General features: G+C 41.9%; 1 protein-coding gene across 3 annotated transcripts in view; it reads right to left on the bottom strand.

Moving 5' to 3' along the window:
• LOC148869433 (uncharacterized) overlaps nt 1-15,387 on the bottom strand; it is a 238,983-nt gene that overhangs the window by 92,909 nt on the left and 130,687 nt on the right. For all 3 annotated transcript variants that reach the window (XR_016106808.1, XM_088968179.1, XM_088968178.1), the window contains 2 exons: nt 9,333-9,489; nt 9,122-9,230 (listed from right to left, as the gene is read on the bottom strand). Coding sequence is in view for 2 of the 3 variants with exons in the window: in XM_088968179.1 (XP_088824305.1) it covers nt 9,122-9,230; nt 9,333-9,489 (266 nt within the window). In the remaining variant the exon portion in view is untranslated. The remainder of the gene's footprint in view (nt 1-9,121; nt 9,231-9,332; nt 9,490-15,387) is intronic.

Below are 15,387 nucleotides of genomic sequence, written 5' to 3'. Positions count from 1 at the left end.
CTTATTCTGGGCCCATACTCTGTAATATTCTGTTTTTTGTATTTTCCTGCTCACTCAAGGGCCTCTCTGTAATTTGTCAAAGATTAACTTATTAATAAGATGTTTAGAGTGTTAGAGAGAGGTTATGTTCGAACTTCTTACTCTCTAACACTCATTGCCGCTAGCTCTCTCTTCTCTTCTTCTCCTGTTTGTTCATTTTCTGGTTTGCATCTAATCTCAAACAGTTCCATACATCAAGTGGGCTGTTTTTCAACTGAGATGCAATGGGCAGTGGATGAGGTGCAACGTCGCTTTCCTTTACGAATAGCAATTGGAAGATCAAGGTCATCTGTCGGTGAAGGCTGAACCTCTATAACAGTGGAATCAACAGTGGGAGCAATAGTAATGCTTGCATTTGGAGCTGTAGAAGATGTTGGAACTGGCCTAGATTGCTGTTGAGTACGAGAATCAACCTGCCTCCACCACTTTCTGTGATACACCCTCAACTCCCTGCATTTTTTACAACCTTCTTCGCAACTCCCCCCCTCAGTAACCGGGACAGGTAAAGGAACTCTTGGAGCTGGAACTTAAATCCCTCCCTCACTATTCTCCCCCTAAGGAGAAGGCTTATGATAGTAGGGCATATCCTCACAGCCAATCCCAATCACCTTCTTTGTTTCCAGATCCTAAAAAATACACTGATCAGGGAAAAAAGTTAACGAACAGTTTTGTTTTTTAGTAATACTACTAACTGAAAGTAAGTTAGCACTAAGCTTGGGAACATGCAAAGCTAAGGATAGGGTGATGGTATCTGATAATCTGATGTCTCCCTTTCTAGAAATTAGTACAAGAGAGCCATCAGCAATAGAAACTTTGTCTCTCCTAGAGGATAAACAATAGGTGCTAAATTGAGTAGATATGCTGGTCATATGATCTGAAGCACCTGAATCTATTACCTAGGAAGGTCTAGTATTACCTGGGACAGAAGCATGACAAGCAGTAGCTCTTGTACTTGTATGAGCAAGGGCTGAAGTAGGCCGTTGAGCTATTGTAGGCTGAGCTGAATTACTAAATTCATTTTCTAGCTGAGTCAGAGCAGCTCAGACTGCAGCTTGGGTATCTAGAGGAGTGTCCCTTGTGCCTGATGAAGTTCTACTATCAGTATTGACATCTATATTGGCATTCCCTTTCTTACTTCTGAGCTTTGCTGGAACTAGATGAGGGTGCAACTTCCAACAGGTGTCCTTAGTATGTTTATGTTTCTTGCACTCCATTCTAAGTTAAGAAGAGGCTTTAAACTACTGTGACAAGAAAAAACTGTATTTCAAGGTTGATAACAACCCACCTAGGACAATGACTTTGCAGTTAGATAACAGTCAACTACTGTCCTGGGATTGATATCAGTCCTGAGATTTTCTATCCATACCTCTCTGAACGAATAACAAAGTCCTTTTGAGTATCAATCTCAAGAAAAGGTACTTACTTTATGAAGAAAAAAGCCCAAAAAACTGATTTCTACCTTCAGTCTTCAAACTTGATCAATCTATTACTGTCAGCACCTTGAATCTTGATCAAAGAACCAAGAAAAAAACTGATCGGCACCTCCAATCTTGACCAAGAATCGATCTTGATCACTCAATTCCTGCCTGATTCTTCCTGATTACAAGAAGCTCTCTCCAATCTTATGACAGCTGTTAAAGCTTTCTTGCAGCCTCCAAGAATCGGCCGAAATAAGGATCTTTTTGAACTTTCAGCCCTAAACAATTCTGATGTGGTCAGCTGAATTAAATCCACATGAGAAACCCTAGATCTAAGGCTCTGATACCAACTTGAAAGAAAAAAAAGAACTGTTTACTGTATTACAGGTTTGAAGAGAAGAAAAGAGAGAAAGAGAGAGAGAAAGTGAGAGAGAGAGAGAGAGAGAGAGAGAAGTGTGAAGAGAGGAGAAAAGAAAGAAGGAGTTCAGTGGTGAATGATCTGCTGCCCCATACACTCCTTTATTTATATCTTTTAGGATCCTTACAAGAATAGGAAATTGTAGAGAACACTGAAGTGGGCCCCACAGTTACGGTCCCACTGTGTTCGCGGGGTAGAAGATATTCTAGTCTGCCTAGGGTTAGCTATTGGTCATTTAGTTGTTTCAGTTGTTATTTATTTCAGTCTTTGTTTTACTCTATTTGTTATGTAAGGACTAAGGGCAGATCTGTCCTTTCCATGTAATGAGCATAACCTATAAATATTAATTAAAGTGGCGGCGGCAGAACATGAAGCTTCTGCTCCTCCTCTCAACCCTTGTGTTCTACTGCTTCTTCTCCCTCTTTCTCTTCTCTCCTCTTTCTTTCTGCTTATCTTCGATCCTGAGATTCATTAGGGTTCAAGACTGATAACAGTCCTGAACTTCTAGTTGGTATCAGAGCCAAGTTCTGTCATGTGAGTCTAGTCCAGCCGACCACATGAGAACCATCTAAGGCTGGAAGACTGAGAAAGCAGAGTTCGTCGACTGGTTCTTGGAGATCTCCAGAGGATTAGCAGCTGTTTGAAGAAGTATAACAGTTGTAGCAAGTTGGTGATCAGGAAGAATCAGAGAAGGCTAGGGTTCGGGTAACCTTGGTAGGCAGCGAACTGCATTCTACTGTAAGTTTTGTACTTTCTGAGAGAAGTAACATCAGAAAAGATAGGTTGGACCTATCCAGTAAGGGTGGCCGAACTACTCTAGGGTTTTATCTCTCTATTCTCTAGGGTTTCTCTAGGGTTTTGTCCTATCCCTACGGCAAACCCTAGTATTAGGCCGAAACTTGTGATCTTATTCCTTCGGCAAACCCTAGAATTCTCCTCAACATTGATCAGTTTTAGGGTTTCATATTTACCCTAATACAAACCTTATCCGTAAGGCTCTTAGGACTGATTAAAACCTCGAATTGGCTTCAGCATATCAGATTGCCCTTCAAACTGTGTTTCAGTCTTCTTTTGGGGTTTCAAACACTTTTGAAGGGGTGAAAACAATTCGGACTGTTGCTGTTGTGTGTGGTTATTGATTTCAGATCAGTCTTATATATATTTCATTTACATCTATCGTGAGTACAGATTGGTTCTCCACTGATTTTGTTACTGTTGTTGGGACCTCTAGTGCTGGTTTTGACTGTAGTAACCATAATCTTTGATACTTCTGGTTCTTGACTGAAATGGAGCTTAAGAATCAAGCAGAAGGCAGTTTTGGGAACATCAGTTATGGTGGTGGTTCTGAGACAGGTTTTCAGATTACAACCGTAAAGTTTGATGGATCAAACTACTTGGAATGGGCCCAATCAGCCATGATGGTTATTGGGGGAAGGGGCAAAGTAGGGTATCTCTTGGGAGATGTAGCAGAACCTTCCAAGGGAGACCCTACATATACCAAGTGGGTCCAAGAAAACTACTTGGTTATGACATGGCTCTGTAATTCAATGCAGCCCCATATCAGCCGAAATTACTTATGGGCAAAGACAGCCAAGGAGATATGAAATGTGATGAAAGAGACTTACTCCCAACCCCTTAATGTTGCCAGAGCATATGAGTTGAAATGTGAGGTGAATGCCCTTAAACAAGGAGAGAAACCGGTGTCGGTCTATTTCTCTAACTTGCAGTCCCTGTGGCATGAGATTGATCACTTAGAGACTCTTGAGTGGGAGAGTCCCAAAGATGCTCATATACATAGAAAGCACATTGAGACAAACAGAGTGTTTGAGTTTCTGGCAGGACTGAATTCAGAATATGATATTGTGAGGCAGCAGATCTTGACCAGAGATAGTGTGACCCTCTCTCAGGCATACTCCTTAGTGCACAGTGAAGAGACCAGGAGGAAAGTCATGATGCAACCTCAGCCGCTTACACCTGCCTTGGTAGCTGTCAAACCCAAAACAGAGGGTGATTCAGAGAGGGACAGAAAGAAGGAAGATAAAAGGGATGTGGTGTGTGAGCATTGCAAGAAACCTAAACACACAAAAGAAACATGTTGGAAGCTGCATCCACATTTGGTCCCGGCAAAGTTGAGAAATAAAAGGAGTAATGCTCATGTGGCTACGACTACTGATTCAGCATCCTCATCTGGCACGAGAGGCACACCATTAGAGACCTTAGCTGCAGTTCGGGCAGATCTAATACAATTGGAGAAGGAAGTTGGCAGTTCAGCTCAGTTACCGCAGTCATCATCAGCTCCAGCTACATCGGCCTTTGCACACTCAAGTACTCGAGCCTCAGCCTACCATGCCTCCGCTCCAGGTACTACTGAACCGTGTTGGGTAATAGATTCAGGTGCATCTGATCATATGACCAGCTTGCCCTCTCTGTTTACTACTTATCACTTATCTTCTGGTAGGGATAAAGTATCTATAGCTGATGGCTCTCTTGTCCCTATTTCTGGCAAGGGTGACATCAAACTGTCAGATACTATATCCTTGTCCTCTGTCTTGCATGTTCCTAAACTGGATACTAACCTCCTTTCCGTCAGTAGCATTACCAAACATTTGAACTGCTCAGTAACTTTCTTTCCTGACCGATGTGTTTTTCAGGACATGGAGACGAAGAAGGTGATTGGGACTGGCTGTGAGACGAATGGGATCTATCTGCTCGGGGAGAGTTCTCGTCGGGAAGAGTCAGTGGATAAGAAGTTACTGGTTTCTCAAGTTGTGAGTCCGGTTATGTTGTGGCATAACCGATTGGGTCATTTATCTTTTCGGTCCTTGAAGAGTCTGTTTCCTACTTTGTTTGAGTCTGTTGAGTCATCTCAGTTGAAGTGTGAAAGTTGTGAGTTGGCTAAACATTGTACAAACTCTTATTCATTGAGTAATAAAAGGAGTAATAGTTCTTTTGATATTGTGCATACTGATGTTTGGGGGCCATATCACATTCCTTCTATGGGGGGGTACAGGTATTTTTTGCTATTTGTTGATGACCACACCCGTTTTTCATGGGTTTATCTTATGCGATCACGAGATGAGGTGCCTGTCCTGACCCAAAACTTCCACCAAATGATCCTAACACAATTTGATGCCAGGATAAAAGTACTTAGATCTGATAATGCAAAGGAATACTTTGCTAAGCCATTGGCATCGTACCTCCTTAATCATGGGGTTATCCACCAGAGCACGTGTCCTCATACACCTCAGCAGAATGGGGTTGTAGAGAGGAAGAATAGGCACATCTTGGAGGTGGCTAGAAGTATTATGTTTACCTCCAATGTTCCTTTTCGCTTATGGGGTGATGCTATCCTTACGGCGGTATATCTTATTAATCGGATTCTTTCTCGGGTTCTTGATATGAAACCTCCTTTTTCCCTTCTATACCCCAATGAGGAGTTGTTCACTATTCCCCTCAAGACATTTGGTTGTACCTGTTTTGTTCAGCTTCTTGGTCCCAATCACTCCAAGTTTCAACCCAAGGCCTCCAAATGCATCTTTATTGGTTATGCACAAACTCAAAAGGTTATTGTTGTTATGATCCTGTCTCAGGGAAGAAGTTTGTATCCATGGATGTCACTTTCTTTGAGGAGACACCCTACTATTCTCGGGTCTCTCCTCAGGGGGAGAGTAGTGAGCGTGGAGATTTGGGTCTTTTTCTTCAGGGGGAGGAGGAGTGCAGTGAGGACAGGGTTAATACCTTTGGGGCTGTTCCCTTACCTATTCCAGTTGATGATGAGGGCTATAGTAGCGAGGGTGGTCAAAGGGATCGGGAGTTGAGAGTCTATCATAGGCGATGCAGGCAGATTGATCCTAGTCATCAGCAGATACAATCTCTTCTACGGCTCCAAGTCCAGATATTACAGTCCCAGGGCCCACAGAGACTCCTTCCATTGTTGCTACCTCACCCTCTGCAGATGACCTTGACCTTCTCATTGCCCTCCGTAAAGGAAAACGGCATTGCACCACATCTACAGCCCACTGCATCTCCCAGTTTTTGTCCTATGATCGCCTATCTCCTTCCTACAGGTCCTATCTCACCTCTGTTGCTGATGTCCCTATTCCGAGAACAGTGCAAGAAGCCCTATCAGTCCCAGAGTGGAGAGGTGCAATGCAAGTTGAAATGGATGCCTTGTTGAAAAATAATACCTGGGAGCTAGTTGACTTGCCCAAAGGAAAGAAACCAGTTGGATGCAGGTGGGTATTTACTGTGAAGCATAATGCGGATGGTTCCATTGAGAGGTACAAAGCTCGGCTAGTTGCAAAGGGGTTCACTCAAACTTATGGTATAGATTACTTGGGGACATTTGCCCCGGTAGCCAAGATGACCACCATTCGGGTTCTATTATCTCTTGCAGCAAGCTACGCTTGGCCTTTGTACCAAATGGATGTTAAGAATGCTTTCCTGAACGGGGACTTGCAGGAAGAGGTCTACATGCAGTTGCCTCCTGGATTCCATGATACAGAGGCAGGTAAGAAAGTTTGTCGGCTCAATAAGGCTTTGTATGGTTTGAAGCAGTCACCTAGAGCTTGGTTCGACAGATTCAGACTAGCCCTTGGGAAGTTCGGTTATGTACAGGCCCAGTCAGATCATACATTATTCATCAAGAGGGTGGAGTCGTCACTGACACTACTTGTAGTTTATGTTGATGATATTGTGGTCACAGGAAACGACAACCATGAGATTGAGTCCCTCAAACAGCTTCTTCATCAAGAGTTTGAGGTGAAAGATCTGGGTACACTACGGTATTTTTTGGGTATTGAGGTTGCTAGATCTAAGCAGGGGATCTTTGTCTCTCAGAGGAAATATGTGTTAGATCTCTTGGCTAAAACTGGAAAGCTAGGTGTCAAACCTGCAGATACACCTATTGAACAGAACCACAGGATTAATGCAGAGAGTGGGGAGCTGCTTGAAGACAAAGTTATGTTCCAACGGTTAGTGGGAAAGCTCCTATATCTATGCTTTACCCGACCAGACATCAGTTATGCCGTTAGTGTTATCAATCAGTACATGCATTCTCCTAGAACCACACACCTTCTAGCAGCAGAAAGAATACTAGCATATTTGAAGAGATGTCCGGGTAGAGGTATACTATTCAAGAACAATGACCACATGAAGGTGGAAGTCTATACAGATGCCGATTGGGCTGGGAGTGTTGATGTTAGAAGGTCTACCTCTGGATATTGTGCTCTTGTGGGAGGTAACTTGGTTTCTTGGCGGAGTAAGAAACAAAGTGTTGTCTCTCGATCCAGTGCTGAAGCTGAGTATAGGTCAATGGCTAATGGAGTGGCTGAAATTCTTTGGCTGAGATCACTACTTGAGGATTTGGGTGTTGAGTATGAGAAGCCCCTGATGCTGTATTGTGATAATCAAGCGGCTATTAATATAGCACACAACCCAGTGCAGCATGACAGGACTAAACATATTGAAGTTGATCGACACTTTGTACGAGAGAGGGTCTCATCACAAGAAGTATGTCTCCCATACATCACCTCCAATATGCAACTGGTAGATATCCTCACTAAAGTTGCATCACGGAAAAAGCTAGAGGCAGATCTATCCATGTTGGGAATGATAAACATTTATTCCCAACTTGAGGGGGAGTGTAGAGAACACTGAAGTGGGCCCCACAGCTACGGTCCCACTGTGTTCGTGGGGTAGAAGATATTCTAGTCTGCCTAGGGTTAGCTATTGGTCATTTAGTTGTTTCAGTTGTTATTTATTTCAGTCTTTGTTTTACTCTATTTGTTATGTAAAGACTAAGGGCAGATCTGTCCTTTCCATGTAATGAGCATAACCTATAAATATTAATTAAAGTGGCGGCGGCAGAACATGAAGCTTCTGCTCCTCCTTTCAACCCTTGTGTTCTACTGCTTCTTCTCCCTCTTTCTCTTCTCTCCTCTTTCTTTCTGCTTATCTTCGATCCTGAGATTCATTAGGGTTCAAGACTGATAACAGTCCTGAACTTCTAGTGAAATAAACAAAATTTAAAGACAACAAGGCCAGCCAGCCCAATTTAACAGAAATTAGAAACTTCTAATAACAGAAATTAGAAACTACTAAAAAGAAATTAGAAACTACTAATAAAAGAAATTAGAAACTACTAATAAAAGAAATTAGAAACAAATAGGTGTGGGTATGAAACCACACACACTAGAGCCTGAGTGTGGGTATGGAACCCCACACTCATGGCTAACCAACTATTTCTTCACATACCACTATACATATCTGTATTGCCTGAGAGCACACTAGAACCCAACACTCTCCTGTTAAGCAAAAGGACCCCCAACGGGCAACCAATACTAAAGGACCCAAGAAAATAGGTCACCACATGGTAAGAGACACAAAGAGGCCAAAAAACTAGGTTGGTAGCAATATAGAGGGAGAAGAAAATCTCCCAAAAATTCTTTAGGGCTTAGAAAATTATGGGACCACTTCCTGTCATTCCCAAAATGTAAAATGACCCAAATGGTCTAGGTTTTGCAGCAGAAAACTCCATTAAACATGCCAGACAAGGCTTAGCATCAGAACTGGAATTTCTGGAAATTTCCTCCAGAAAATCCACAAAAAATAACAGATGCTTCAAATAGATGCGAAAATAATACAAAAAATCTTCTAAAATTAGGGCAAACCAAACCAGGTAGGATTGATAGACTGCTTCTGTCACCTATACAGACTGTTGACGTCATCTGGCGGTGGACTGATGTTAGCAGGTCGTCCTATGGGAGAAGATCAGTAGAAACGAATCTGTCCAGGAGCCTCTACTTGCTCTGGTACCAAGTAGTCAATCTAGGGTTTGTAGAGAGAGGAAGAGAAGAAGAAGAAAGAAGAGAGACTTTTGAAAACGGGAGATGTGTATTACTGTTCACTCCCTCAAACTTGATATTTATATTTTGAGGAAAACTACAAGAAAACCCTTGATTAGGTTCCCAAATTCATATGGATAAGGAAAAGACCAAAAACACCCTTCCCAAGCATTCTCAACATGTTTAACTATATCCACTCCTATGTGTAGGGCGAAACCTTGACTTTTGGGATCACTAGACCTAGAACATGCTCTCATCCAATTTGAAGAAGGTTTCCCTTATGCTAGCCGGACCAGAACATTTACATGGTCATTTTAAGGGAAAATCTAAATATAATTAGTAAAAATTAAGATTGGATGGTTTTCTGTATGAACCCATTCACATAAAGAGAAAAAATATACCTGAAATCTCGGATCCTTCTCCCATGAACCTCAAAAACTCCCAGTGCACCATTTACTAGTGCAAATGAAAAACTTTCAGATGTGTCGTCAATAGATATATCAGTTGTTTCTGCAAACAATAATCACCACGATTAAGCGAACCGAGATGCAGTAACTTGAAACAAGCTAGTGAATTTAATAAAGCTTAAGCACATCAAATACAATGGCTCACTGGAATCTGTGCAAGATGCATATATAGATGCTGCAGCTGGGGCCATCATATGTTCTTTAGAGGGAAAAGATGATTGCCTAGATGGCACTTTATGAAGCCGTGGTACTGTTGGAAGTGTCCACTCCAATACGGTGAATGGAAGAGCCAGTGATCTAAGCTACAAAGAGGCACAAAGGATAATAAATTTTGCAGAAGGTACATTTAGTCTCATAAAACAAAATTCAGATAAAATTGTGAATGACGATAAGAAACTAGCAAAGATATCAAAATAATGGTTTGCATGAAATGTTGGAATTAAATAAGATACATAAATGTTGGTAAGAGTTATTTTCATATATGCAGATGTACATATGCAGGCATTTATGTTTTTAAATACAGGTATACATACTTCTCTGTGTTTTTCATTTTTTGATTGGTTACATAAGTCTGCTTGTTATTCTGTCCTATGGTTATGTCTTGGAGAAAGGAAATCCTCTATTGTATTAAGTACAGGCAAAAGCATACATGAGGGAATGTAGGAGAGGCATAGTTATGTATATTACCTACAAAGAAATATGAGGCTTTCATTAAAGCATCAAGATATCATATCAATTTTCAGTAGTGATAGGATAGAGTTAAAATTTCAGAATATGAGATGATCCCAACCTTTCGAAACAGTGAGAGTTTCATTTTATTTTGATCAATAACAGAAACATTTTGTTTAATTTGTACAACAATATACAACTGTGAGGAAAGTAAAGAAAACTAACAAGAGAAGCAAAGGAGATCATCTTCAACCTGTTGTTGGGGTGAAAGTAATCAAGGATCACCTTTGGGTGGTCTTTTGGTGGAGTCATTTGTTTTCCCATTGTTTGTTGGGGGTTTGAGGCTTATTGTGGTTAGCGTTTTGGTTTTTGGTTGTTGAGAGTGGGATTGGGTTGTTTCTTGAGTTGGGGGCTATTTTTTCTTCTTTCATGTGACTTCTGGTCATCTCCCTTGTTCTTTTTGATCATTTTAATAAATTTCTGTAGAGAAGATGGGCCGAATGGCCCATAGACTGTCATTTCATGTTATGTTATGTTTCTCTCTGTTGTGGGCCTTATTCTGGGCCCATACTCTGTAATATTCTGTTTTTTGTATTTTCCTGCTCACTCAAGGGCCTCTCTGTAATTTGTCAAAGATTAACTTATTAATAAGATGTTTAGAGTGTTAGAGAGAGGTTATGTTCGAACTTCTTACTCTCTAACACTCATTGCCGCTAGCTCTCTCTTCTCTTCTTCTCCTGTTTGTTCATTTTCTGGTTTGCATCTAATCTCAAACAGTTCCATACATCAAGTGGGCTGTTTTTCAACTTGGTATCAGAGCGGGCCATTGCTTGGCGTGTCTCTCATGTGGTTCTAGTTCAGCCAACTACATGAGGAGGTTCTAGGGCTGAAAGTTTACAGTCATCCGCCTGGTTCTTGGAGGTCATTGGAGGGTGCCCAAGTTTCTATACACTTGGAGAAGGGTTCGGTGACCAGGAAGAACCAGAGAGCAAGTTGTTTGGCCTGATTTGAAATCAGAGAAAAGGACTTTCGAAGTTATCTTAGAGAACAAGTGTTCGGCCTGGTTTATAGTTCAAACCAGAGACTCTCTTGCTGTAAGTCTTTTCTCAGTTCTTTGCTGAGTTATTTTTTGTTATTTGGGAGGACTGTTAAAGCATTCAAAACACCTCCATTCGGCGCACTGTTGCTGGACTGATTTCAGGGTTATTCTGGAAGTGTGGTTCGGCTGTTATTGGGCTTCCAAACTGCCAAAAAAAACTGATCTAAATTGAGTGGTACAAGCCTCTACTTTAGTTCAGCTGCTTCTTGGACTTAGACAAAGTGTTCTTGAAGTGATTTCTGCTTGTTAACAGTGAAGTGTTGACTGTTGCATACATATTGTTTGTAAAAAGTCCTGTTAGGTACTGTGGACTGTTTTCTTTGTTCTCCTTGGGAAATTATTGTTGGGAACCAAGAATACATATTGTTTGGAGGCCTACTGATTGTTCCTTGAAGGCTGAATCAGAGTTTCTCCTCTTTGAAAGTGCTGCCACCGAACTTGGTTCTCACGGCTGTCAGTTCTGAACTGAGTTTGTGTGTTGTTGTGTTTGCTATTGTTTCAACTCAATCTGAGTTCTTTGAAATCAGATCACTTTTAAAGGCCTGCCGAAACCCTAATTGAAGTTGTTACATAATGGACTTCTCAGAAATTGAGAACAAGAGCACTGCTGAATATGGACATAATTTGGGAACTACAACTGATTCCTTGTTGGCTGTAACTACAGTTAAATTGGATGGAACCAATTATTTGGCCTGGTCACAATCTGTAAAAATTCATATTTGCAGTAGAGGAAAGTGGGGGTTTATCTCTGGGAGCAAGAGAGCTCCCCCAGAGGAGGATCCCTCTTATGAGAAATGGGTGCAGGAGAATTACACAGTGATTGGGTGGCTTGTGAACTCAATGCAGCCACAGATTAGCCAACATTACTTGTGGATGAACTCGGCTAAAGAAATCTGGGATAGTGTTGCAGAAACTTACTCCCAGAAGTTGAATGTTGCCAGAGCTTACAAACTGAGAAGTGATGTGAAGAATCTAAGACAGGGGGAGAAGTCACTTGCAGCATACTTCTTAGCCCTAAAATCTATATGGCAAGAGATTGATTTGATAGAGGCCGTGACATGGGATACCCCTAAGGATGCTGAAACATATAGGAAATTGGTTGAAAGGAATAGGGTCTTTGAGTTCTTGACAGGGCTGAATTCTGAATATGACATTACAAAGCAAAACATCTTGTCCAAGGAAGATGTTTCATTGTCTCAAGCATATGCTTTGGTCAGCAGTGAAGAAAGCAGGAGGCAAGTGCAGGTTCAAGGGGTCAGTATCAATGATCATTTTGCAAATATGGGAATCAAACCCAAAGGGGTTACAGGAGCCCCCAGTGGCACAGGAAAGAAGGAGGTGGTGTGTGGATATTGCAAGAAGCCGAAACACACTAAGGACAAGTGCTGGAAATTGCATCCCAGTCTTGTCCCTATCCGATTCCAGAAGAAGAATGACAGTAGAAAGACAGGAAGTGCACATACTGCCACAAGTACAGATACAGAGTTTGAGTCTACAAGTGCACAATTGGAAGCCATGAAATCTGATTATGAGAAGTTTGGAAGGATGATCAGCCAGCTTGAAGGTGTAACTTCATCATCCAACCCTTCTGGAAGTCCAGCCACCTCTGCATTTGCTCACTCAGGTATAAGGGCTTCTGCTAACCATGCATCTACCTCAGGTAATCCCAAGGCCCCTTGGATCATTGACTCAGGTGCTTCTGATCACATGACCAACCTTTCCACTTTGTTTGTGTCATATGATTTGCTTCCTGGTCGTGACAAAATCACCTTAGTTGATGGTTCTCTTGCCCCCATTTCTGGCAAGGGAACTGTCAAGCCTACAGGCTCTTTACTTTTATCTTCCACTCTTCATGTACCTAAGTTAAATACCAACTTGTTATCTGTAAGTAGCTTGACCAAGTCATTGAATTGTTGTGTAACCTTTTTCCCCTCTCACTGTGTGTTTCAGGACCTGAAGTCTTGGAAGGTGATTGGGAGTGGCCATGAAGCGAATGGAATATACTTGCTCGACACCCCTGGCCAATGCTTTGATCATCCCAAGAATGCTGCTTTTGGTTCTACTTCTTCAGAGTCAGTCAGTCAAATTATGTTGAGTCATTGTCGGTTGGGTCATTTACCTTTTTCTGCTTTACGTCATTTGCTTCCCAAACTGTTTAAGGGAGTCAGTGTGTCCAGTCTCAATTGTGAGTCATGTCAGTTGTCAAAGCATTGTAGAAAAAATTACCTTGTGAGCAATAAAAGATCCTCTTTTCTTTTTCATATTGTACACTCTGATGTGTGGGGGCCTTACCACTTATCCTCTATGGGGGGCTACAAATACTTTATCCTGTTCATTGATGACTTTTCTAGATTCACTTGGATATACTTAATGAAATCCCGAGACGAAGTCCCGAGACTTGTGAGGCAATTTCATGAGCTTGTTTTGACTCAATTTGGTACCAGAATTAAGGTTTTCAGATCTGACAATGCAAAAGAGTATTTTGAGAAGAGCTTATCCTTGTATCTCTCTGACATGGGGGTTATTCACCAAAGCTCCTGTGTTAGAACCCCTGAACAAAATGGAGTTGCTGAGAGAAAAAATAGACATATTGTTGAAGTTGCAAGGAGCCTTTTATTTGCCTCACATGTTCCCACAAGATTTTGGGGTGATGCTGTACTTACTGCTACCTATCTCATAAACCGTATGCCATCCAGGGTTTTAGGGTTTAAATCCCCCTTCAGTCTTCTTCATCCAGATAAGGATCTCTTCCCAATTCCTCTTCGTGTGTTTGGTTGTACCTGTTATGTTCACATTCCAAGTGTGTAGAGACACAAGTTTGAACCAAAAGCCCACAAATGCATCTTCCTCGGTTACTCTCCCACACAAAAGGGTTATTGTTGTTTTGATCCAAAGACTGGCACTAGACATGTCTCTATGGATGTTACCTTTGATGAACTTTCTCCTTTTTATGGTTCCTCTCAGGAAGGACATTGTCAACAGGGAGAGAGTCTGTCACAAGTTTTTGCTCTTCCCCTTCCTGTCCCAGTTCAGTCTCTTGACAAATCTGTATCCTCACAAAATGAATCAAAGGAGGATCAGCCACTTCATTCCTCTTGTCCTAGTGCTCCTATTTCTTTACCTCCTCGTCCTACCCATAATCCCAAAGTGTATCAAAGGCAGAGATCCAGGAATGAGCAAGTGGTTTCCCTTACAACAGATGAGGCTCATACCCTCCCAATCACAGATGAGATAACAGGTATTGCTTCAGCTCCCTTGGAATCCCCCTTCCCAGATCTTGATGTCCCCATTGCTGTTAGGAAAGGAAAGTGGAAGTGTACTGCACACTGCATTTCCAAACACCTTTCTTATGAGCTACTTTCCCCTTCATATTGTGCCTACCTCTCTTCAGTTGCTTCTAACCCCATTCCTAGGTCTGTATCAGAAGCTCTTGGGATTCCAGAATGGAGAGATGCCATGCAGGCTGAAATGGATGCTCTACATGAAAATGGTACTTGGGAGGTGGTGGATTTGCCTGAAGGGAAGGATCCAGTTGGATGCAAGTGGGTTTTTACCATTAAATACAGGGCAGATGGGACTATTGAGAGGTACAAGGCCAGACTTGTTGCAAAGGGCTACACACAGACATATGGGATTGACTATCTGGAGACTTTTGCCCCTGTTGCTAAGATGACATCTGTGAGGGTTCTTTTATCTCTGGCAGCTCACTTTGATTGGCCTCTCTATCAGTTAGATGTAAAGAATGCATTTCTGAATGGTGACTTACATGAGGAGGTCTACATGTGTCTTCCTCCAGGAATGTATGGGAAAGATATGCAAGGAAAGGTATGTAAACTGAAGAAATCTCTTTATGGCCTCAAACAATCTCCTAGAGCCTGGTTTGAGAGATTTAGAGCTGCACTTGTTAAATTCGGCTATGTTCAGACACAGTCAGATCATACTCTTTTTGTGAAGAAAAGTGGGTTTCTAGCAGTGTATCTCATTGTGTATGTTGATGACATTATAGTGACTGGTGATGATGCCTCTGGCATTCTGGGCCTTAAGTCTTTCCTCCGTACAGAATTTGAGATTAAGGATCTGGGGGAGTTGAGATATTTCCTTGGCATAGAAGTTGCCAGATCCAGGGATGGGATTCTTATATCCCAGAGAAAATATGTCCTTGATTTGTTGTCTGAAACTGGAAAATTGGGTGCAAGACCAGTTGCAACTCCTATTGATATGAGTCACAAACTTTCAGCTTCGGATGGAACTTTGTTGGAAGACAAAGGGGTCTTTCAGAGACTTCTTGGGAAGCTTTTGTACCTGTGCATGACTAGGCCAGATATCGCGTATGCTGTCAGTTGCATTAGCCAGTTCATGTATGCTCCTAGAGATACCCATATGGCAGCAGCAGAACGGATTTTGTGCTATCTGAAAGGCTCTCCAGGAAAAG

This window comes from Nelumbo lutea, chromosome 2 (assembly GCF_056320005.1).
Source record: "Nelumbo lutea isolate HS-2025 chromosome 2, American lotus-T2T, whole genome shotgun sequence".
Lineage (NCBI taxonomy): Eukaryota > Viridiplantae > Streptophyta > Magnoliopsida > Proteales > Nelumbonaceae > Nelumbo > Nelumbo lutea.
Note: the sequence above shows the minus strand (reverse complement) of the source record. Positions and strands in the feature narration are given on the sequence as shown.